We start from the raw sequence: 26,279 nt of genomic DNA, 5'->3' as shown, positions 1-26,279 counted from the left end.
GACATTCTTATCAAATCCGTCCGAGCGGCTGATCTCTTCGAGGACATGGAAGAAACCTTCCGAACGCTTCGCAAATATGGAGTCAAGCTAAATCCCCAAAAGTGCCTCTTCGGAGCAAAAGGAGGGCGTTTCTTGGGATATATAGTGACCGAGCGGGGAATTGAAGCCAACCCCAGCAAGGTGAAAGCTCTGCAAGACATGCTTCCTCCCAGAAACACAAGGGAAGTGCAGCGGCTGACCGGCCGGATAACTGCTTTGTCCAGATTCATCTCCAAAACCGCCGACCGGAGCCTTCCATTCTGTTGGAATGTATACTGAAAGCCTAAGCTTTGTAAACATTTATTATGAATAAAGAATCACATTTGGTCTAATTGTCTACATTTGTTTGTAGTTGTTCATTTAATTTATATTGTAGATAACATAGTATGTGGTGTCACATACAGAAGATGATGTTATCAGTACCTTATAAATTATAAACAGTAGCTCACGACCAAAATGGAAAAGGAACAAACCATTAGAAGGTCGTAGTGTAATTAGATGATAGTTTATCTTGACTATATAATTACACTAGTATACTCAGAGTGTATTGAGTAGAACCATTTGAGGTCGTTTCTTTTATACTGACTTTATAAAGGAACAAAGACCTCAGTTATTATGGAAGTGTGTGCTCTTAATCCTAATATAATAACAAGCACATATATTTGATATTTATTTCTTTAATTTATCAATGGGTGAGATTTAGTTCGTTGAATCAATAAACCCGATAAGTTGGGAAATGGTATTACTTATAGTGTGTGTTGTTGATTATAGAAGGAAACTGTGTCCTAGAGATACTAGGTTGATAATGTCCTCAAGAGGAGCTCATAAAGATTGTCATGTTAAACCCTCGCAGTGGACTTAGTCCGACATGACAATAAGGTTGAGTGGTACTACTCTTGGACTTAGATATTAATTAAATGAGTTGTCGAACTCACTTAATTAGTGGACATTCGATATCTTAAACACAAGGAGACTAACACACTCATAATAAGAAGGAGCCCAAAATGTAATTTGGGATTGGTGCGGTAGTTCAATGATAGTTCTCTAGTGGAATGAATTATCATTGATAAAATTAAGTTGTGTGTTCGAAGCGACGGGATGCTTAATTTTATCGGAGACCAAAACCAATTCCTCCTCTCGGTCCCTATCGTAGCCTCTTATTTATAGAGTTCTATACCCACCTATACCCACCTTCTATACCCACCAATAAGGGTCGGCCAAGCTAGCTTGGGAACCAAGCTAGGGCCGGCCTAGGTATATTTGGGTGGCCGGCCTAGCTTGAACCCAATCTAGTAGGGCCGGCCAAATAAAATTAAAAAGAAATTTAATTTTAATTTTTATTATTATGTGGAAGATATATTTTAAAGAGAATTAAAATTAAAATATCTCTCTTGTAAAAGATCTACAAAAGATTAAAGAAAGAGATTAGATCTCTTTCCTTATTTGTAGATTGGAGATGTTTTATTTTTCTTTAAAATTATTCACATGTTGATAAAATTAAAATTATAGAAATTTCTTTTATCAACCATGAAGAGATTTTAAAGAGAAATTTTATTTTTTAAAATTTCCGGAAACAAATTAGGAAGTTTTAATTGTTGATTAAAACTTGTCCTCTTTTGTTTCCAATGATGTGGCCGGCCATCTCAAGTTAATTGGGAAATTTTGTTTTATTTTTCTCAATTAATTCATGTCAAGAAAAATTAAGGAAATTTTATTGTAATTAAATTTCCTAATTTGCCTAGGCCAAGGAATATAAAAGAAGGGGTAGGGGTGCCTTCATGAAACACAACCTCTATTGTTTTTTTTTTCCTTGGTGTTGTGGCCGGCCATTACCCTCTCCCTCTCTTCCTCTTGTGGTGGCCGAATACTTCATCTCTCTTGGAGTTCTTGTGGTGGCCGGATACTACTTGAAGAAGAAGAAGAAGGAGAGAAAGCTAGCATCTCTTGGAGCTTGGTTAGTATTTTGATTTTCTTCTTTGGTGAAGTTCTTCCTTTGTGGCCGAACCTTGCTTGGAGGAGAAGAAGGTGGTTGGTGGTTTCTCATCTCGGTAGATCGTTGCCCACACAACGTCCGAGGTTAGAAGAGGAATACGGTAGAAGATCAAGAGGTTTTTCTACAAGGTATAACTAGTAATTTCTATTTCCGCATCATGCTAGTTATTTATGGAAATAATACCAAATACAAGAGGCTTACGTTCTAGAATTTCGAATATGTTTTTTCGAAGTTGTGTTCTTTTGTTTTTTCTTTTCCTTGTGATTTGATTGTTCTCTTTGGTTAACCTAAAGTTATTTTAGGAAATTAAATATTAGCTTTCTATTAAAGGTTTTGTCTAGTCGGTGGTGGTTGCTCCCATATCCAAGAAGGCCATGTGCCTCGCCACGTCAGTACTGGGAACCTTTTATGGAAATTAATATTTAATGAAATTAATAACTTAAGGAGACTTGGGTCGAACGTGTTAAGTTCCGCAGGAGATCCAAGTCAAAACCTAAAAGAACAAATAGATTAAGTTTTGGATCAAACGTGTTAAGTTCCGCAGGCGATCCAAAATTTAATTTAAAAGAACACATTGTAGCTAGGAAAAGGTTCAGACCTTTGTACAAAATTTTTGTACAGTGGAACCTATAGGTTTTCCGAGTAGCAACCAACACATTCTTCAAGATCCTGCGCAAGGCTACTAAATTCCAGTGGGATGAAGAATGTGACCGAGCTTTCGGAGAATTGAAGACATATCTTAATTCTCTGCCAGTGCTAGCCAAGCCGATCGGGGGTGAGTCACTGTATATTTATTTGTCGTCAACTGAGCATGCTGTAGGCTCAGCACTTGTGAGGGCAAGCGGCGAAGAGCAGCCGGTGTATTTTCTAAGCCACATTTTAAAAGATGCTGACCTTTGCTTTAGTTCTAGCCGCTCGGCGCCTTCGACCGTATTTCTTGGCTCACACCATCATTGTCCGAACGAACAGTCCACTCGGAAGAGTACTGTTAAATCCAGAAGCGTCCGGACGGCTCATCAAGTGGACGACAATTAAGTGAATTTGACATCCAATATCAACCCCGCTCGGTGATCAAAGCCCAATCCCTGGCTGATTTTGTGACCGAAGTGCAAAGGCCAGAGCCGGAAGCTATGTGGAGAATATATGTGGATGGGTCCTCTACTCGGCTCGGAAGCGGGATTGGAATATTGCTGCTCTCATCTCAAGAAGAGAAGATGCACCTATCCGTCCGGCTGGATTACAAAGCTACCAACAACGAAGCAGAGTATGAGGCCCTCATAACCGGATTGCAGGCAGCCCGGCATGTGGGTGCCGGTCGGGTGACTCTATATTCGGACTCACAGTTGGCCGCTCAACAACTTTCTGGCACCTTTGAAATCAACAGTGTTCGGCTTAAACTCTACGTTGAGGCCTTTGAAAAACTCAAAGCTACTTTCCGAGAGGTTCTTATACAGAAGATCCCCCGAACGGAGAACCAGGCAGCAGACGAGTTAGCCAAACTCGCAAGTTCAATAACACCAGTTGCCATTCAGCAACCAATTGAAAAAGTACTGCTGGTGGCACACGTCGATCGGATGCAAGGCCTCACGTTTCCAAGCGACTGGAGGACACCTATTATAGAATTCCTCCGTTCGGGCACCACACCCTCCGATGAATATGCAGCCCGACTCCTCAGGAGAAGAGCCGGTCGGTTTACACTCATTGGAGATCAGCTTTACAAGAAAGCTTTCTCGCGCCCATTGCTGAAATGTGTAAGCTCGGAGGACTCAGCTTACATCCTCCAGGAAGTACATCAAGGATCATGCGGGGGTCATCCGGGCGGGCGCTCATTGGTCAAGAAGATCCTCTTGGCCGGATACTTTTGGCCAACTTTACAAACAGACGCCGCTCGGACCTGCCTTTCATGCCAGAAGTATCACAACTTCTCCCACCGACCGGCCGAAGAAATGAAGGCGTCAAGCGTTTCATGCCCGTTCGACCAATGGGGAATGGATATTGTCGGTCCATTTCCGATGGCATCCGGACAGAGGAAATTTTTACTAGTGGCAGTCGACTATTTCTCCAAATGGGTGGAGGCCGAGCCGCTGGCAAAGATCACTGAACAAATGGTTAAAAAATTCATCTGGCAACACATCATTTGTCGTTTCGGCATCCCTCGTCGACTAGTGTCCGACAACGGGCGGCAGTTCACAGGGAAGATGTTAGAGGATTGGTGCAAGAGCTACAGCATTGAGCAACATTTCACATCCGTGGCCTATCCTCAGAGCAACGGTCAAGCTGAAGTGGCCAACCGGGAAATTCTCCGTATCCTGCGCGCTCGGCTCGACCACGTGGGAGGAAGTTGGCCAGATGAAGTGCCGAGCGTTTTATGGGCCATCCGAACAACTCCTAAGGAAGGAACGGGTGTTACACCTTTTCATCTGGTGTACGGAGGTGAAGCGGTCATTCCGGTTGAGGTCGGCGTTGAGTCCATCCGGGTCCAGTGTTATGATGAAGGCAACACCGAGCGGAGGAATATGGAGCTGGATTTGGTCGACGAAGAGCGTGCCAAGGCATCCGTTCGGCTGATGGCGTACCGTCAACGGATGAAGCAAAACTACAACCGGCGCGTCATCCCCCGATCATTCCAGGTCGGCGACCTTGTCTGGAAGAAAGTCAAGCCGGTCGGCGACGTCGGCAAGCTTGAAGCTCCGTGGGCAGGTCCCTTCAAAATCATCGAAAAGCTCCGCTCGGGCGCGTATTATTTGGAGGATGAGGACGGTCGACAGTTAGATAGGCCGTGGAGCGCGAACCACCTCCAGCCTTACTGGGCGGGGTGAAAGGTGTGCCAATGTAAATCATCCTATGTACTTTTTTCAACTAATACTGGAAATGCAGAAATGAAGAATCAAGAGAACAAATATAAGGCATTGGCAAGAAACGAAGGCCACGAGCCGCTTAGCCGGAGGTAAATGGGTCGAGCCAAGCGCTCGAGGATCAAAGACCCAGTACCTTCCGGATGGAGATAAATTATCCGAGCCAAAATGCTCGAAGCAGACCCTGAGCCGTTCGGCCAGGAGTACGTTCTCCAAGCTGGGTAAAAGGGGCATATGGATTATCCGAGCCAAAATGCTCGAAGCAGACCCTGAGCCGTTCGGCCAGGAGTACGTTCTCCAAGCTGGGTAAAAGGGGCATATGGATTATCCGAGCCAAGCACCTGAATAAGTGAAGGCCTCCCAGCCGATTAGGTTCGCAAGCAAAAGACCCATGTCGTTCGGCCGGGCACAAAGACTGTTCAAGCGCGAGATAAGTTATGAAGGCCAAGGTCGCTCGACCTGGTAAGGAGTTAGCCTTGAAGGCCGTCTAGCCCAGACGTTAAACCGTAGAGCCGCGCCGACCGGCTATAAATAACCGCGCCGTCTAGCCCAGACGTTAAACCGTAGAGCCGCGCCGACCGGCTATAAATAACCGCGCCGTCTAGCCCAGACGTTAAACCGTAGAGCCGCGCCGACCGGCTATAAATAACCGCGCCGTCTAGCCCAGACGTTAAACCGTAGAGCCGCGCCGACCGGCTATAAATAACCGCGCCGTCTAGCCCAGACGTTAAACCGTAGAGCCGCGCCGACCGGCTATAAACATCCGCGCCGACGAGCCCCGTCGTTAAAAATTGAGAGCCGCGCCGATCGACTATAAACATCCGCGCCGACGAGCCCCGTCGTTAAAAATCGAGAGCCGCGCCAATCGGCTATAAAAACCGAGCGTAAAACCGACGAGCCCCGTCGTTAAAAATCGAGAGCCGCGCCGATCGGCTATAAAAATCGAGCGGAAAACCGACGAGCCCCGTCGTTAAAAATCGAGAGCCGCGCCGATCGGCTATAAAAACCGAGCGGAAAGATCGACGAACACCGTCGTTAAAAATCAAGTCGGTCCGGCGACTATAAATATCCCGAGCGGACGAACGAATATCAGAGTAAGAAATCGCGGAAACTACAAATATTAAAACATTCAGACCCGATTGGGGGTTGGTCCTCCAATACTCGGCGTTTGTTGACTTCACGCAGGCAGGATACGTGCAGAGCGAGTAGGCCTCCTCGCTCGGATTTTATGCAATGTGCAAGCCGATCGGGCACGTGAAGGAGAACGCTTAAGAGCATGACTGACTCTAAGCATCAACGTTAAGCAAACAGAAGAATATTATGGACAATGAGTAGGAAGACAAGCAAAGGGGCATCGTTTCATTAGAAAAAAAAAATTAATTATGCCGAACGGCACGTACAAAAATTTTACATCCGCCGAGCGGATGAAATACAGAAAGTACTTGAAATAACCCGCGTCACTCCGGATCCTCAAAATTAAAAAAGGTGTCCGGGATGTCGTCAATCATGGCTGCCAGTTCGGGAGGGGGAATGCTCAGGTCAGCAGGAAGATGCCCCCCCTTCTTAAAGTACGCCGTGGTGACCTTGACCGCCTCGAGGAAGGTTGAGGAGACGTTGCCACCAAACTTTTCGCCAAAGCGCTCCGAGCGGAGGTATTCCTGGCGCGCTGCGGCTAGCCGACTTGGCTCACCCTCCTTATATTTCTTGAGTGCCGCTCGGGAAGCGGTTAAGGTATCTTGGACAGCCTTCAAGTCCATCTCAGCTTTTGTGCGTTCGGCTGCACGGATCTCTCGCTCGGCATTCAGATCGGCCTCTAGCTTCTTAGACTGCTGATCTAGGGCCCGGACTTCGACTTTCATTTTGTCCAGATCAGCAATCGCCCGCCTCTTCCGGCCACTGGCGCGTTTCACGTCCCCATCCCGCTTCTTCACCAAGTCTTCAAGTCGGGCCACCTCTGCAGCCAGATCAGCAGCCTTCTTCTGTTCGGCCTCGAGAGTTTGTTTCTCCCGCTCGGCCGATGGACCCCCTGATACTTGGAGTTTTTCCAGGAGATCCTCCAGCTCGGCCAGCCGGTGGCTGGTGGCGATTTGCTCAGCCCAACGCTGTAAGGAAATAATAAAATCAGGAGTCAAACAATAGCATGGCACATGAAGAAAGATGAATTTACCTGTGTGGCCTGCTGCATATTGTTATCGCCGAGTTGCTTGGGCGTCATGAGGGCAACCTGAATCTGGGCGTCCTCAAAAAGCTTGGGGAGCGGACCCGTCAAGGTTATTTCGTGAACAGGGCTCAATGGCCGATCAGCAGACAGTAAATATTCCTCCGATGGGAATCGGAGGGTGGTCTTGATGGTCGGATGGCCGGACGGCGCTTCTTCAGTTGCAGCCGCTTGTTGCGAAGACTCCCCTATGGTGGAAGTTTCGCCCAACCGACGTAAACGGCGACGAGTCCGGGGAGGAGAGCCGGAAGGCTGTGCGGTAGGCGAGGCCGCTGGAGTCCCGATCTGTGATGGCGTGCGAGCAGGCGAAGTTACGCCGATCGGCACCTGTGGTGCTCCCTCTTGTGGCGGCGGAAGGCTGGAGTCTCTTCGACGCTTTCGCCGAACTTCCAGCGGTGGATCCCCGACCTGAGGGACCCCCAGCTCGGCGGGGGCTGAGGAAACAGGATCCGCCTCAACCTCTGTTGAAGCGGATGGGGCAGCATCTGTTTCAGGGGCGGACTGCGCCCCCCCCCTCTCCCGCGTCTGCCGGGCGGCTGGGAATGAGACCCCGCTCGGCGAGCTCCTTTTTGGTGGCCGCCTCAATTTCCACGGCCTTCAGTTTCAAATGAGCGGTAGCCTTAGAGCGCCACATGACTTCAGCTGCAGTAAACAAAATTAAAATCAATTAGACAAAAAGACTAAGAGAGTAAAGAATCCTTACTCATGCGGACGGGGAGATTTGCCTGAACGGGAGACAATCCGAAAATATACAACACCCCCTTGAGCAGCAGCTGATCGATCTTGTATCGCTGACCGGACAACCAGTTCGCCGCATGAAGATAGGCTGGATTGCTTCTGAACTTGCCGAGCTCCGGCTGAGTCGGCACAGCGGTCTGCCATTTGGTTCGGAATGCTGGCCGCTCGGGAAGTCGGATATAAAAGAAAAACTCCTTCCAGTGTTTGTTGGAGGTCGGCATATTGTCAAAAAATTTAAAGCCTATTCTACTTTGGAAAATAAAAGTCTCCAGCTCGGATTGTTTGGGGTAGAAGAAGAAGTGGAATATTTTAGGGTCAAGAGGGATACTGTGCATCTTGAAGAGGACGACCATCCCGCTCAGCAGCCTAAAGGAATTCGGCACAAGTTGGCCGAGCGGGATGCGAAAATAGTTACAAACCTCTAAAACAAAGGGATGGGTAGGAAATCTAAGGCCACCCTGGAATTGGTCTAAAAAGAAACAGATTGTCCCGATCGGCGGGTCATGTGGTCGGTCGGTCGGGTCGGCTACGACTATTTCATAGTTATCGGGAATTCCATACGTCCGAACAAGACGCCGAGCACCCTCCTCATCAAATCGACTCTCCATGGTCAGGTACCAAGGGCCATGAACACCAACAGCGGGTGCAGAGGAGCTTGCCATCTCGGAGAGGCGAAAGAATAGCAAGAAATCGAAGGAAGGGAAACGAAAGGGGCGGAGAAGACCTAGTAAGTGAAGGAAGAAGACTCACTGGGAAGGAAACGGGTGGAAAGAATCACCGATGAGATGATCGCCGCCTAAAAACAGACACTAGATCGCCGGAGGCCGCAGCAACAGAACGAGGCAGAAGGCAACGCACAAGCGAATATGCGGCCAAAAAAGGGACGGAGGTTTTATACGGCCGAGGACGGTCAGCCTCCGCTGTCCGATCTAGGTCACGAGAAACGAGGACGCCATCGGGCCGTCCATTTCAAACGGGGGCGTCCCATCGTAAGTGACGCCGCCGCCGCACAATGGTCGACACGTGGCGCCCTGTCACCAAGTGCAATTAATGCGCTCATACCGCGCATGCTCCGACTTAATGGAGAGGATTTGCATGATTTTCGAGAAGATCTAGACAAGCAAATATCCACATTAAGCGACAAGACAACCGAAATGAAGAGCCGAACGGCTGAGTTTGGCAGAAGGGCCGAACGACCCCAGGGATATTATAAGCTATGGAAAGGCGGCGACCGCCCGCTCGGACACATATAGTCCAGTCAGTCGGACTCACTGCCTCCTTCGACTAGACTTGAAGGGAAGGCAAGTGATCCGGCGGTAAGAATGGGGGACCCATTTCCTGAAGGGTCTCAGCTTGATGACCGATGAAGGGCTGACTAAGCGGTTAATGGCTACGCCGAGCAGCTGAGTAGGTCCGAGCGGAGCTAGAGATAACCCATCCAGGGGCTTGGGTTTCCGACACCAAGGCAGGAGAATCGAAGGGCCGAGCGGGAGCTGCTCGGCTGGAACCAAAGGGCCGAGCGGGCCGTCCGTTCGGCCAAGATAAGGGCAAGGGAACAAATGTGGCCGAGCGGCCTATGCGCTCGGCTCGGGATATGGGACATCAGCAGAAGCATGTCTGATGATTAGGCCGTACACAAGATCGCACAAGGGAGGATCTTGCCGTCACATCATGGCAAGGTTGATACAGTAGCAGTATGGCCTCATGAACATCTTCCTGACAGATCCATATCTAGGCATGGCCCTTCTAACAGACCCATACCTGGGCAAGGTCAAAGGCAGGTGGTTGCTTTGATTGGCGTGCTCAGGCTTCTTCGGGAGGTCTATATAAGGTCTCCATTTCTTCACCGGAGGTACACGAGTCTTATGAGAAATCTTGATCTGGAGACCACCTTCTTGTTATTCCTCGCCTGACTTGAGCGTCGGAGGGCCGTCGCCGGGACACCCTTCCCGGCTCGTTTTTGCTGCAGGTTCACCGGAGCACTCGAGGACCCAGCAAGGAGCGTCGCATCCCCAGCGTTCGTTGACCTTTGATTCGAACAGGATCACTTACTTTTGATATGATATTTGGGATCTTTAGAAAAAGATATAGTAGCTTGATTATCACATAACACTGTATCATGACTCCCACTATCTTCAACAATCCTCAGTATTCTTTAGATGCTTTTGAAACCTTCTCAACCAGATAACTTCTTACATAGCCACTACGCAAGTCACATACTCAGCTTCCATTATCGACAGTGCTACACAAACATGTTTCTTGCTATTCCATGAGATGACACCATCATTCAGCAAGAAGGTATAGCTATATGTGGATTTCTTATCATCAAGGTCTCCCACCTAATATGCGTCTATATAGCCCTTCAGGCTCATATTTGATATTTGGAAATAGAAACAATAATCTTCTGTCCTTTTGAGATATCTAAATATCCTCTTCACCACTTCCCAGTGTCTCAATCTTGAATTTTATCGAAAATGACTAACTATGCCAGCAGTATAGCTTATATTAGGATGAGTATACAATTTAGTGTATATTAAACTACAATGACACTGTTAGTTAGAGCCCTAAAGCCAATCATTTGATGATTGTATTATGGACTTGTTGTATCATATTCTTATATAAATAAAGACATTTGTTTTTGGTTATTATACTTACTTGTATTGGTGTCAAATAAACTAAGTATAATAGCGTCCTTGAATAAAAGGCTCTTACCTGTATCAATCGATTGGTTGAATCGATAGTGAGATGATATAGGGAACACTACTCTTAATCATTCCTAGTCTAGTATTAACATTCAGGGACAATGTTAATGCAATAAGACTAGCATGTAGGTCAACTCGATGACTTGATCTTACAAGTCATGGATATAGAGATATCAAGTTGACACATGGGTATGCATTGGATAATGTATACTGAATGACCTGCCATGAGAAAGTATCATGGATCGTTATATAAGTGTCATATACTTTCTCATGTGGCTATTAGTATGATTACTAGTCCTTGGACCTGAAGTCACCATGGATCCCTACATAAGGAGTTATGTACTTTGGTTTCGTCAAACGTCACCCGTAACTGGGTGGACTATAAAGGCGATTACTGGGTATGTAACGAATTATGCAGAGGGATGCGAGTGATGTAAATGGGATCTATCCCTCCTATATGACGGGAGCAACATTGATATTCTTGATAGAGTGAGACCACGAAGTGCATGGTCATGTCCAAATGAGTCAATATGAGATATTGAGCTCATTTGATTTAGTGAGTCTACTTGGAGATCAAGATTTTGATTGGTCAGAGGATTGCACGGTCTATGCCTCACATTGATCAATTTAGATGTCTAGGATAGAAGGACACTTGTCATATATTGTGAGGAGTCATAATTAGTAGTCACAAGGTGATGTTGGATCTCAACATTCTTGTAACTTGGGTAGTAATGATGTGTTGCTAGATACCGCTTATTACTTATGCTCCTAAATGAGTTTAGGGGCATTGCCAACGTTACAAGAACCTATAGAGTCACACACTAAGGACAATTAGATGGTGATTAGGTTCATATGATGAACCAAGAGGATAAGATTCATGTGATGAATCAAATTGGATTAAGAGTAATCCTAATTGGGCTAATTGAGTTGGACTCAAATTGATTCATGTGTTCAATGAGTCTAATTTAGATTATGACTCATTGAATCAATTTAATTAAATAAATTAGATTCATTATATTAAATTGACTTGAATTAAATGGTTGGATTAGATCAACCATGAGAGAGATTAAGTCAAGTTTGACTTGACTTGAGAGGAGGAGGAAGAGTCAAGTTTGACTTGACTATTTGCCACCTCACTTGTGAGTTGGCATTAAGTGGCCAATGATGATGTGCCACATCATCATGTTTAGCACATGTGTGTGCCACCTAATGGAGGTTACAAATTCCCTTTCAATTTAATGTGGCTGGCCACATTAAATGAGAAGGAGTTACACATGTGTGGCCGGCCACTTTGTGAATGAACGGAATTCATTTTTCATTCAAGCCAATTCAAATCATCTTCTTCCTTGCTCCAATTCTTCTCTCCCTCTCCTCTCCATTGCCGAGACCTTCTTGGAGTGCTAGCACACTCTAAGGTTCTCCCTCCATCGATTTGTTCGTGTGGATACTTCTAGAGGGTTGTCTACTTTGACAACCTTGAGATCCGACACCTTGGATGAGCGGGATTTGCGAAAGGCGCGCATCAAGGGTAAAACTCGTACTCTAATGTAGATCTAGAGTTTGCAAACTCATACTCGTAGGTTTTTCAAAATTTTATTCTTCGCACGGATCCGGTAGCGGGGGTTTCGGGGTTTACGCGACACGAAAAAGCGGTTTTCGCGGCCCGAAAGACCCAACTGTGGTATCAGAGCCACGTGCGAAGTCTTGTACGAGTTTAGTTTGCATTTTTATGAAAAGTGTAGGTTCTGTAATTTTCTGTAAAATTAGGTTTTTATGGGTTTTTATGGGTATTTTACTCGTAGAAGCGAAGCACAAGTGTTTAGACACTTGTAGACTTTGGCTACCGAGAAGTTTTTTCTGAAACGGCAAGGTTTCGCCCTAAATCCTTTTGGGACAGCGGGCTAAGGCACTGTAGGACCACTAAGGAACACTCGCGATGGTTAGATCGCGGGTAGGGGCGCTGCCCCTGGCCCCGCAAGGGGATTCGTTCTGCGATTGCGCCCGAAAACCCGCTAAACGGAACCGCCGGGAATTTTACCCATAAAAATTGTAAAAATTATAGAAAAAATTACAGAAAATTATAGAAAATATATAATTTATAATTATGTATCATTTGTTATAGTGATGGCCTAAAAGACCCAATTTGATTGGTATATTTGTGCTGTAATTCATATTACAGCCTGCGCCGTCATTTGTGTTGTGTGTGCTGTATATTTGATACGTGACCTACGCGTCGTGCCTTTCTCCATTTATTCTTGTTGTAAATTAGTTTAGATTCGATTGTAACTTGAGTTTCAAAATTATAATGTACAAAATTGGAGCGGTGGAAGGTCCACTCGAGACGGAGTTATGAGGAGGGCGCGAGCAACACAAGGTGGTCAAAGGGAGGAGCTTGAGAAGCTGTTGACCTTAGGTTGATCATCCGATCTTCTCATTGGCTTGAGAAGATCGTAGTAGGGCCATGACTAATCACAAATAATTTAATTAATTACTTGTGTGTATGTGATGCATAATTAGTAATTAATTAGTGCCTAACGATTAGATTAGATCTAAATCGTGTACAAGATGCACCCTCTCGATTAGATTAGATATCAATCGCGTCAACTCAAATGCCTACCGTGCCGTGATACCTATCACTACCTCGATCACATGTGTTGTTGAATCTGCCAAAGCAGAGCAACACATATTATCTTGGTAGGGTACAAAGGGACAATCTTGGTCCCGCTTATCAACTCATGGGTGAGTACAACTCAATTAGATTGAGTAACTAGTTAACTCAATTGGATCGAGTTTAACTATAGGCATATTTCCAATGGTTGGAATATAGGACATAATCACATTTATATTAATTTTTGGGCGTATTAGCCAAAGCTAACTCAAGTTTTAATATAACTGCGGATAATGATCCTATAAACAAGAGTTGCATAGAGATGTAATTGGTAAATCGTTACCTACCGATCATACTAAATCTTGGGCATATTAGCCAAAGCTAACTCAAGGGTTAGTATGATGTGGATCTTGTCCCACATGAATTATTGAATTCAGTGGGAGCATCATTTAGTTAAAGGCCTAATTAAATGATTTAAAAGAATATGATATTTATTTTCTATATTTTTCTGTTGTAGATAACCATGACGTCGAATACAAACTCTTTCTCCCTGCGTTTTGTCCTTGAGAAGGACAAGCTGAACGGAGCAAATTTCCTGGACTGGTACAGGAACTTGAGAATAGTTCTCACCCAGGAACGTAAACTGTACGTTCTGAAGCAGCCCATTCCGGAGGCTCCTCTTGCCAATGCCACGCGAGCAGACAAAGATGCTTACAAGAAGCATCAAGATGACGCATTAGATGTGTCCTGTCTAATGCTCGTGACCATGAACTCTGAGCTTCAGAAGCAACACGAGTTGATGGGCGCTTACGATATGGTTGAACATCTTCGTCAACTGTATCAAGGACAAGCGAGGCACGAGAGATTTGAGATCTCAAGGGCACTATTTCAGTGCAAGATGTCAGCTGGGGCTCCCTCCATCGATTTGTTCGTGTGGATACTTCTAGAGGGTTGTCTACTTTGACAACCTTGAGATCCGGCACCTTGGATGAGCGGGATTTGCTAAAGGCGCGCATCAAGGGTAAAACTCGTACTCTAATGTAGATCTAGAGTTTGCAAACTCGTACTCGTAGGTTTTTCGAAATTTTATTCTTCGCACGGATCCGGTGGTGGGGGTTTCAGGGTTTCCGCGACGCGAAAAGACGGTTTTCGCGGCCCGAAAGACCCAACAGACACTGCATATGATTTTTTCATAAGTCTTGGGATACATACTTTTGCTCAGAACAGTGCCTCTCGCTGTAGGTGTTTGTTCAATGTTGCAATTTAACGTGTTGAAATATCGTAGCATCTTAGTGATATAAGTCTCTTGGGACAAATCAAAAAGCTTTTTTGATCGATCTCTAATGATCTTTACTCATAAGATGTACTCATCTTTTCCCATATCTATCATGTCAAAATTGTCAAGAAAACCATGATTTGAATTCTATCACAAACTTTGTCACTTGTAGTTATTAGTATATTATCAACATATAATGATAAAATAACAAACTTTTCTTTTTTTCTTAAGTAAACACAATGATCCTCATTAATCATTTTGAAACCATAAGATAAAATGACTTCATAAATCTTATGCTCTATTGTCTTGATGCTTGCTTTAGCCTATATATAGACTTTTTAAGTCTACATACTTTATTCTCTTGGCCTTCAGCAATGTAACCTTCTGGTTGTGCATATTGATTTTTTTTTGTCAAGATTACCATTAAGGAAAGTCATTCTTTGTCCATCTGATATAATTTCATGTCAAAATATGTTACTATAAATAGGTTGACACATATTGCCACAAACTTCATAACTAGGGAGAATGTCTCTGCAAAATAAATACCCTCTATTTGAGTATATTCTTTTACAACTAGTCGAGTTTTATATCGATTAATCGATCCATCTGCTTTCTTCTTAATTTTGAGAATTGACTTATTCTCAATAGCCCTTCAGCTCGGAGAAAGATCAACTAAATTCTAAACTTGATTCTTTCCAATAGACTCCATTTCCTGATCCATTGTAATTTTTTATTTTTTTTAATTGAGCATCTCAATACTTCCTCAACCATCCGAGGTTTCTCATTATCAATTGGGAGAATCATTAGAGCATCATTCTCAATATCAAACCTTCTTCAAGGAATAATTTGACCACTACTTTTTTGTAATTTAGACGGTTGAAAAACTAACTGATTCATCAACAGATACTCCCACTGTAACGCCCCAGCCCGGGTGGGCCCCACTCAAACCGAATCGGGAACGCCACCACAATTACCCATCGGGTTGACGACTAGCTCCACAGACCACCGGAGGTCCTTTCAGCGTGCTTTGTCCTTACTCGCACGCACCCTGGAAAACTTCCTAGGAGGTCACCTATCCTCAGATTTCTCTAAGCCAAGCACGCTTAACTTTGGAGTTCTTAAGTTTGAGTTTCCGAAAAGGAAGGTGCACCTTGGTGATATGGATAGTATCATCTAACCTTTTAAGTCATACTTAACCAGAATCTCAGAACCGGGGTATTACAATCAACCCCACTTAAAGACACAACATCCTTGTTGTGTAACCACAAATCACACCACACACAAATCCCAGAATCTCCCTTACTAGGTGGTGCCCTGGGGGCTCCTGTCATAGGCACACTCACGGTCGCAAGGTCGCTCTGATACCATCTGTAACACCCCAGCCCGGGTGACCCCCACCCGAACTAAACCGGGAACGCCACCATAATTGCCCATCGGGTTGACGACTAGCTCCACAGACCACTGGAGGTCCTTTCAGCGTGCTTTGTCCTCACTCGCACGCACCCTGGAAAACTTCTCAGGAGGTCACCCATCCTCAGATTTCTCCAAGCCAAGCACGTTTAACTTTGGAGTTCTTAAGTTTGGGTTTCCGAAAAGGAAGGTGCACCTTGGTGATATGGATAGTACCATCTAACCTTTTAAGCCATACCTAACTAGAATCTCAGAACCGGGGTATTACACCCACTAGGTTGATTAGATTCAGACATTTCTTGTGATTCCTGATTTCTTGATAAAGGAACATCATCCTTCTCCTTTATCACAAATAAAGAAATTATTTTATCAACTTCACATCTTGTTGGGAACTCAGTTTTGAAAAAAGTTACATCTCTAGACTCTATTTCAGAGATTGTTCCATCTTGTTGTTCACCAATAAAAACCTAACCCTTAGAAGTATCAAAATATCTTACAAAGATATACTTCTTACCCTTGGGTCATAATTGTTCATATTCTGAGTCTTATCATAAACATAAGCAGCTGACTTATAAGGTCTCAGATTACTCAAATCTGATTTTCTATCTGTCCAACATTTATATGGAGTAGATAAAACATATTTAGAAGACACTCGGTTAAGTATATAGGTTGTATCTAATAATGCATCTCCCCAATAGCAAATTGGTAAATTAGCTTGAGCCATTATATATCTAACCATATCTAAAATAGTTCGATTTATTCTTTCAACAACCTTATTTTATTGTGGAGTTTTAGGGATAATTAGCTGTCTAATAATCTATTTCTCATTACATATTATCTTGAACTAATCAAACAAATATTCACTTCCACAGTTAGTATATAAAGTTTTAACCTTATATTCTAATTGATTCTCAACTTTGTTTAAATAATGATTGAAGCAATATAATGCTATAGATTTATGAGAAATCAAATACACATGACTAAAACATATGAAGTAATCAATAAATGTAATGAAATAAGAACTTTCATGTCTAGCTTTTACATTCAATGGACTACAAATATCTGAATGAATTAATTATAATAGTGATTCAACCCTATTAGCCTTACCAAATAGTTTCCTTGTTGCTTTTCATGAAAGATAATGCTTACATATAGACAAGTTCACTTGAACATGAGTGACGAGTAGACCCTCTTTAGCTAATATATTCATTCGTTCTTGTCCTATATGTCCTCATCTAGCATGCCAAACTTCATCATTTACATCAGTATCACTAGTAAGAGCAATATTTGAAAAGCAACCACTAGTGCTATAATTAATATATGATTTTACATCAAGAACCATGAAACCATTTGATATATAATCATATCCTATTAACACAGAGTTAATACTTAGTTGCATACAACAACTGTAACAATTTATACAATAACCCAAATTAAGAAGACTAGTAATGGAAACTAGATTTCGTTGAATCTCAGGAGCATACAAGACATTATGCAGAAATAAGGTACATTCACCATGTAGGTTGAGTTTGCGAGTACCAACTCCTTTGACTTAAATCCTTGCATTGTTTCCAATATATATCTATTTGTTGCCAGTTGGTACCCGATGATACTACACGTATGTAGTTCGATCACGAGCTACATGGTTCATTGCTCCTGAATCTATAATCCACAAAGGATAAAAATTAGCTAACAACACTGAACTAGCAACATAATGCTCATGAAAAGAAGATAAACATGAATTTACCTTTTTCGACTCAATACATTCCCAAGCAAAGTGATCCTTCTTACTACAGTTATAGCAAGTCAGCTTATTTTTTAGATTTCTTTCCATATTTCTTTCCTTTCTTCTTGATTAGGTCTTGCCTAGCAGCAACATCAGTTTTTTCCCTTTTCCCTTTCCTTTTTGAAACCATCTTTTCTTATTCTTGGATTCATATGCTTCAACAAAACCTTCAGCTACAAAAGCTTGTCTAGAAATTCATACAGATTCAATTTTCTCTACCTCAAGTTTAATATGGCGTGAGATATCAGTGAAAGTTTTGATACTTTCACTGTGTGTAAGGTTTTGTTTCATCATTTCCTAAGAATTAGAAAGAGAACAAATTATTGCTTGAACATGTTGTTCATCAGTCAACTCAAAATCATCGCCTTTAGTCTTGAATCATGTTCATCATTTTTTTTTAGATGTTGGGCCACAAATACATCAAATACTTTTTACAACTATAAAACTTAATTATCGACTGATGAAGCTTGCTTAAGCTAACTCTACTATATTTTTCTCTCAAGAGTCATAAGCTGATGGTAATGACTCATACTCAAATATCAGGTCATCTACCAATGAACTAATCAATATCCCCTTAGCAGTGGGGTTCTTTTTCTTCCATGTCTTATAGGCATCAAGATCACATTTATGCCATGTTGTAGAACCTTCACAGGTTCTTCCATAAACTGATTTATAACCCTCTAAAAGTTCTTGTTCCTCAAGAACATATTGTATCTTGAGATGTCATATTTTATAGTTATCCCCGTATTGAGTTCAGTTATGGTGTTCTTAGTAGCCATAATCTAAAATAAATACATTATTCAATAATTCAGTGTAAGTCATATATATAGAATTTATGATTGACTTAATGTAAATTTGAGTTGATTTACAAAATCAAGTGGTAACTTTATTTGCACTCATCATTTGTATAATCTAATCTAATAAATATTGATCAAATTTATTGCACACATCCTATTAAATAAACTAATCATTTAAAAGAAAAAAAAATAAACTAATCATTAAATTAGACATGAACTAATCATTAAATTAAACATGAACTAATCATTTTAAAGTTTGTTAACACATAATATAACTTTTTTCATTATATAGTATTGTTCATACATAATAACAATTTCTACTACATTATTTTCATAAACTAAATTAGCTAATATTGTTCGTACATAACAACAGTAACAACAATAGAATTCTAATAAGCTAGATAAGCTAACACCACTTCCATTAGGATAAACACTAGTACAATGATTAACACTATCCCTTTAAACCAGGACTCGTTTGAGGTAATCTCTAGTAGGCCAACTTTAGAATTCTCCATTTAGTTCATATTGAGATCCTCTTCTAGATCCTCCTCAAACTTTTCAGGATCCACTTGCTCCACATTGTTAAGTAGCTCTATACATAACTCTGAATATGAGATGTAATCTTCATAGTGCCCCCATACATGATGTGCCCTTCTGAATAATCAATCAAGTTATCCAGTATGTTCTTTGACTTCGTAAACTGGGTCATACTCTATATTGTGAATTGCCTCTCTTAGCTGATTCTGTCACACGTCATGATGGGTCATCATGTATATCATCTGTGACATCTAAATTTAAAAATAATAATGTCAGTTCAAAGCTGGCAAACCGTTAATAAAACCACTTTAATTCAATTCATACGTATGGATAGAACAAATATACAAAATCCATAAGTAAATAAGAAAAAATAAATTTTTATTTATTTGAGAAGCTCCAATTGACTGATATATTGGATCGATCAATTGGAAATCTGGGTCTTAAGCATTAGGTTAGTTCCTTGTTCTTACTAGAACTAATCTAATTAGACAGGGGTCACCTATACTTATGTATTGTTATTGTTCAACCTAAGCCCATTTAAGTAAAATTCAGATCTAGTGATCAAACCAATGCTCATTTGATCAATTACGGCTAGACTAGTTCTGGTTTGGACCAAACTAGTCTGGTTAAACCAATAAATGATTTGAACCAGACTGGGTCTAATTGAACCAAACTGATCTAGCTAAACCAACAAATGATTTAATTTGAACTAGACCGAGGTCTGATTAAACCAAATTAGTCTAGTTAAACTAACTATTGGTATGAACTAGATCAGGATCTAATTGGACAAACTAGTTCAAACCAAGTTGGGTTGAACCAAACTGGTGCTTATGGTTTTTGAACCAGACTTTCACATGAGAGAACTTTTCTCCTTTTAGTTTGATTTTTGAACCAAACTGGTGCTTATGGTTTTTGAACCAGACTTTCAGATGAGAGAACTTTTCTCCTTTTTTTCGTTTGATTTAATAAAATCAAACATTTTCTCACGTTTTTAATTATCATTTGATTTATTAAAATTAAACTGTTTCTACTTCTTCTACACTATCATGATGCCTATGTTGTGAGACCCCACAGGTCATCCGAGTTGGTATGTGGTGGGATGCTTACCACATGAGATCGCAGGGTCGAAACTCAGGGTAGTCGGGGCATAAATCCCCGGTCCCTGTGCAACTCACCCCACCTGCCACATGCTCACTCAGGATGCTGTGATTTACCTCCCTCGTGATGGCCTTGGGTCGGGTGCGGCGGGGGCGCTGGGGGCGAGCGATTTCACCTTTTGCTACATGATGCCTATGTTGTGACTTCTCTACCACGATGAATGCAATTGCCGGTCACAACCGTAGCTCCCGGTGCGTTCTCCTGCATTCTTTGATTATAGACGTCGGTCCCCGGACTCCTAATGTGGTTGTCGGCTCCCATGACACACGACAATTGTGCGAGGTGGTTTATTGAGGTCGTCGGCCTATTGAGGCAATCCTCGGTGCTTGCTAGTCACGAACGCTGGTCACCAGCCACCAGACATGGTTATCGGCACCGGTGATAGTCAATTTCTTCCGAGATAGTCCTGACGACAAGAAAATTGTGACACTGTTGCTTTTGCCCGACGCGACTACACGATCTCTACCACGATGTGGTCGCCGAAGGAATTTTTCCTCAATCGAGCGTTACTTGCTTTGATAGCATTGTTGCTGTAAGAAATTCATATAAAACAACTACTACTTTGAGGTTATCAGCTCCGGGGCACCTCCAAGTCACTTGAGGTGCCTCCAAGGCTAAAATTTTATCCTCAAATTTTATCTGCTCTAGGGCACCTCCAGTCATCTGAGGCACCTCTGGTGCTTCACTCAAGGTGCCCTCCCTCAATCGAGGCGCTGAAAGTACTATTCATCCAAATTTATTTTTTTTGCTCGAAGCTCTTGTAAAATATATTATAGTCTAAATAACAAAATTAATTATAAAATAGAGTTAACACAAATGCATAAATTATCAATTAGATCATGTATTACCAAGATCATAATATAATCTTGGTCTCAACTTAGATTTTCAAGTTGGATATAAGTTGGACTAGCGCCTATAGTCTCATCGGGACTTGTACTCACTAGATATCTTTCCTTCAATTGCTTACCTAACTTTCCATTTGTAGAATCACTTGATGTATGATCTGGAGATTGTTGGTGCAATTATTCCTCGGGTCAAGGTTGCCTAGTTTGACTAAGGTCCAATGGATTTGAGATTGAGTTTCGATGTTTTGATAGTATATTGTTGACAACATATTTGGACATTATGTGAGAAAGGCCAAGTAGGTCAAGGAGCACTGATACTTGACTAATAAAGTCCTAATCGGAGGTTAGGCAAGATAAGTCCTAATTCGAGGGTTAGGCAAATGGAAAATCCAAGTGAGTTAAAGAGGACCGCACATAGGCAAGGAAAATCATAATTGCGGTTAAGCAAAAAAAAAAGTCTAAGTAGGTCAAGGAGGATCACATGTTGGCAAGGAAAGTCCAAGTAAATTAAGAAGGATCACACGTTGACAAAGGAAAGTTCTAACTATGGTTAAGCAAAGGAAAATCCAAGTGGTTTAAGAAGAACCACACGTTGGCATGGAAAGTCCAAGTGGATTAAGGAGGATTATACGTTGGTAAAAAAATGTCCTAACTACGATTAGGCAAATGAAAGTCCAAGTGGGTCAAGGAGGACCACACGCTGGTAAGGTAAAGTCCTAACTGTGGTTATACAAGAATAAATTCTAAGTGGATCAAGGAGGACCGCATTTAGTGATCGAAAGACAACGGAAAGTTGACAAAGTCTAAGTGGGTCAAAAGGTTGACCGGACACTTAGTGATGAGTCTCAATAGGTCACGGTTGATCGGAGGTTGGGCTAGCAAACCCTAGACTTGGGCTAAGTAAGTTAGGATCGGACAACGATCAGTGTTATGCCAATCAATTAGTGAATTGATTGTCCTCACTTCTTAGTGACACAGAGGAGTTCTCACTCGATCAACTTATTGATTGAGAGTTGTGCCAATCGATCAATCCAATCATTCAGTAGATCGATTGAGCGCACTTCTCCACTACGCACAGAGACATTCTCAATCGATTAGGTTTTTGTAAAGCACAATGTGCACTGTGCTAAATCGATTGGGAAGCTGCACCAATCGATTGAGAGAACCTCATGACAAATAGAGAGCTTTGGATTGATCAAGTGATCAATTGAGCTGTAAGTGATCGATTCGGCATGTTTGTGTCGCGAAGCACACTAGATTCCTTGTGAGACTTATTTTGGTCGGGATTGATGCAAAACTTATTTTCTAAATAATTTTGAACTTAAATTTTGTTTTTAAAAAATAACTATATATATATATATATAAAATAACCTTTATTTTTAAAAAAAATTTATATCTAAATAAATACATGCATTTTAATAGATTATATTGGAATCCACAAAATATTTTTAAATAACTTTAAAATTATCCTATAATATTTATTAAATATTATATATACGATCTTCTCCTTAATTGTATATATAAATATATAGAGAAACCATCTGAATTCACTACTAAAACTAAAAAAAATATTATATTATACAATACAATATTTTTCAATAGAACTTGTTTTGTTTTTGCTGTTACAGCTTATTTTATGCGCCGGGTTCATTGACATTTAAAAAACCAACAAAGAAAAAGAGTGGTATGCGGTAAGTACTGTATTGACTCAAATGCAGGGACATGAGCCTCTCATATATAGGATTAAAAGTCTTCTCTTTTTATGTTTTTTTGATAAACCCTTCTTTTTTTTCGTAGTGTCTTCTTCCTTCCGACAATCAGAAATGTGACACATTTTTCTTCCCCCATGGATGGATTGCTCTTTGACAATATTAATGCATTCTCAAAAGTCATACCATTTAAAATTTCAACAGCAAATGCCCAAAATATGATTTCATTCTTCCAAAAGATGTATCTAATTTACTTTCTCCTCTTCTCTTTCCTTGCTTTTGCATATAGCACATATAAATAAAAGAATAAATAAAGAATGGCGTATTTAAATTTCAGAGCACCTTAGAAACTCATAATAATTAGAATGAGTCTAATTAAAGTTCTTTAAGTCTATGGATAAATTTTCTTAATAGATTTCAATTAAAATTTAATATTAAATCTAGAAGATTTAGATTTCTTAAAAGTCCTCATATATTGAAAGAGATTAGTACAATGAAAATATTTATGCTTAATTATAACATCTCTACTATAAGTTTTGTATATATGTCAATTGTCTTAAATTTATAAACTTTGAAAAAAATTTTATCATTGTTAAGACTTCAAGCTAATATCTCTCGGTATATATAAATTTTAGGGCATTTTAAAAATTTATAGCATGTCTAAATTTATTGATGAACTTAGAAAGTTTTAATTAATTTCATTCCAACTAATATTAATTTCTATAATGCTTCTAAATTTAAATATATCATTCTTTACCAATTTTTTTTAAAAAAAATCAGTGCCACAACAGTACTAATAGTGCTGGTATTTAAATTATGGTGTTATTTAAAAGAAATCATTGATTTTTAAGTTATTGTGTTGATTTCTAAAAACTATAATTATAATGGTTAACATCATGAAAAAAAAATAGAAGAGATACAAGAGGAAAGAGAAAATAGAAAATTACAAAGAGAGGAAAATGCAAAAAAGCAAAAAACAAGAGAAGAGGGGAAAGTGAAAAATCAACTGTTAGTGGATGGAGTAAAATGAAAATTAGAGGCGCCTTTTAGGCATTCTGAATATTCATAAGCAGTTTGGAAATTTGCCGAAATTCCAATCCTATCTTCTCTTTTTGTATTTATTATCAGGCTTTTTAATATAAATGACATCCTTTCATTCATCTGTGCACAATCTTTTATGGTATTATAAATGAAAGATTATTCGTTTATTGTCTCAATATCTCTTTATATGTATTATTATTAGAGCAGAAAATTTTCAAGAAAATATTAAAAAATAGCCATAAAAATTTATGGCCTACTATTTGACTTTTTTTTTTTTTGACCTTATCATTTTTTATGTATATCCTTATCTATGTCCTTAAAATTCTTTTCCTATGTATATCATTTTTTTTTTATTATTATTGGATAAAATTTTTAGTGATTTATCTTCCTAGCTAGCCAGTAGGAGTTCACCTTGAAAGGACTTTAAGATGACAGCTCCAAATTTTGTTTTTTTCCTTGCCAATAGATGGAAGATTATCGTCTGAGTAACATAGTTGGTATTTACGTGGAATATTGCTATAATAAGTTATATGGTCGATTTCCTAGATGATATATCTATAATTCGCTTTTAGATCGTATAAGACCGCACTAAAAAACGAGGATTATCATCTTTTCGTAGTAGATGGAAGATTATCCTTCACTTATAACATGCCAAAAGGACAACCTAACGTAAAAAGACGAGCATTATCATCTTTCCGTGTAATAGTTGGAAGATTATCCTTCACTTATAACATGCCAAAAAGACAACCTAACGTAGACTCACACTGACACGGAAAACATAGTGGTCAGTGCCACAGTAGAACATTGAATTACAGATCCTGACCTACCTCAGATATATGAGTACAGAGTATCTCACTGACTGGTGTAAACCTTGCATAATTTATTGTCAATCTTCATTTTGTTAACATAATGTTAAAGATTATGATCAAGTTGCATGATGGATGGAATATTTGACAGTGATTGAAACTAAGTGTGGAACAGTCGCGGCCATTTAATTTGACTTTGCCACTTTGTGGTTGCAAGTCCCAGTTTCACACTCCTGGAGTGCGACCTCCAATTTGGTGACTAGTTAGCCACAAAGGGAGCGGATGCCCTATAAATACCCCTCCTTCCCTCCCCTTCATCACCACACCAGCTCGTGCTTCCTTAACATAGCTACTAGTGTGCAGCTGAAATGGCTAATAGAGCTCGCGTTAAGCTTTGGGCTGTTGCCTTCATCGCCCTTGTGAGCTTCCAGCTTGCGTTGGCAGCTAGATCGCTCACCGGGGCTGCCGCAGGAGGCGGTGGCGGAGGTGGAGGCGGAGGTGGAGGCTCTGGCAGTGGTTCTGGATATGGCTCCGGCTCCGGCTCTGGATATGGTGAGGGTGCCGGTGGAGGGAGTGCCGGAGGGTACGGTAGAGGAGGAGGAGGAGGAGGTGGCGGAGGAGAAGGAGGCGGAGGCGGTTCTGGCTCTGGGTCCGGCAGCGGTTATGGTTCAGGATACGGTGAGGGCGCTGGAGGAGGAAGCGCCGGAGGGTATGGGAAAGGAGGCGGTGGCGGCGGCGGCAGCGGAGGCGGTGGCGGTGGGGGAGAAGGGGGAGGTGTAGGCTCTGGCTCTGGTTACGGGCAAGGGTCTGGATCGGGTTACGGTGCGGGTGGTGGAGCTGGTAATGCTGGAGGATACGGAAAGGGCGGCGGCGGTGGAGGTGGCGGCGGCGGAGGAGAGGGCGGTGGTGTTGGGTCGGGATCCGGGTCCGGTCAAGGGTATGGATCTGGATCTGGATCTGGCTCCGGCGCGGGTGGTGCACATGGTGGTGGCTACGGTCGTGGCGGCGGCGGTGGAGGCGGCGGCGGTGAGGGATCAGGTGGGGGCACTGGCTCCGGCTCCGGCTACGGGTCTGGGTCTGGGTCTGGTTACGGCAGTGGAGGTGGAAATGGCCATAATTAGATGACTAGCTTTCTATGTATTATACGGGTATAATCATTCAAGACATGGTTGTTCGTGCTGTACCGCTACTGTATAATGAATAAATGATAGCTACTTTGCTATTTATAATTACGAATGATGCTTAATTATGCATGTCGTTACGTTCTTCTTATTGAAAAATTTTGTATTTATATAAGAAAAAAAAAGTGAAAGCCGCCCATTAGCTACTTGACACGTTAGACGTGCCCCTCAATTGCCACACAGCCGCCGCAGTGTTTTTTTTTTTCAAAAAAAATTGTATGTATCATTTCAAGGAATAATTACGAAATCTTTCAAGAAATTTAATGTTTTAACAAATATAACAAGTTTTTTTAATTTTAATAAATTTTTATATGAATTTTCAATGTTGTCGATCCTGTCCGAAAGCGTGAAGTTGGAAAGTTGTGAAGTGACGGTTTTGCAGACCGAATGTGAACTTCACTCTGCTCTATAAAACAAATGATGTCAATGCCGGGCCAGGGAAGGGGTCCCGGCGTTGACCCTTTGACGCTCAAGTCAGTCACTGGAATGTGGAGAAAAGCATAGCAACAATAGAACTATGCGCAAACAGTAGATAACGTGTATCTCCGCTAATGATGGGCAACCCTTTATATAGAGTCCT

At 41.6% G+C, this 26,279-nt stretch overlaps 1 protein-coding gene across 1 annotated transcript; it reads left to right on the top strand.

Annotated features, from left to right (window-relative positions):
* The first annotated feature begins 24,842 nt into the window (after positions 1-24,842).
* On the top strand, positions 24,843-25,750 carry LOC122054160 (glycine-rich cell wall structural protein 2-like). The gene has a single exon (XM_042615973.1). The coding sequence runs from the start codon at positions 24,887-24,889 to the stop codon at positions 25,637-25,639; it is 753 nt and encodes a 250-aa protein (XP_042471907.1). The 5' UTR covers positions 24,843-24,886; the 3' UTR covers positions 25,640-25,750.
* Positions 25,751-26,279: the final 529 nt, after the last annotated feature.

The sequence above is a fragment of the Zingiber officinale genome, chromosome 3A, assembly GCF_018446385.1.
Source record: "Zingiber officinale cultivar Zhangliang chromosome 3A, Zo_v1.1, whole genome shotgun sequence".
Classification (NCBI taxonomy): domain Eukaryota; kingdom Viridiplantae; phylum Streptophyta; class Magnoliopsida; order Zingiberales; family Zingiberaceae; genus Zingiber; species Zingiber officinale.
This window is presented reverse-complemented; position numbering and strand designations above follow the sequence as displayed.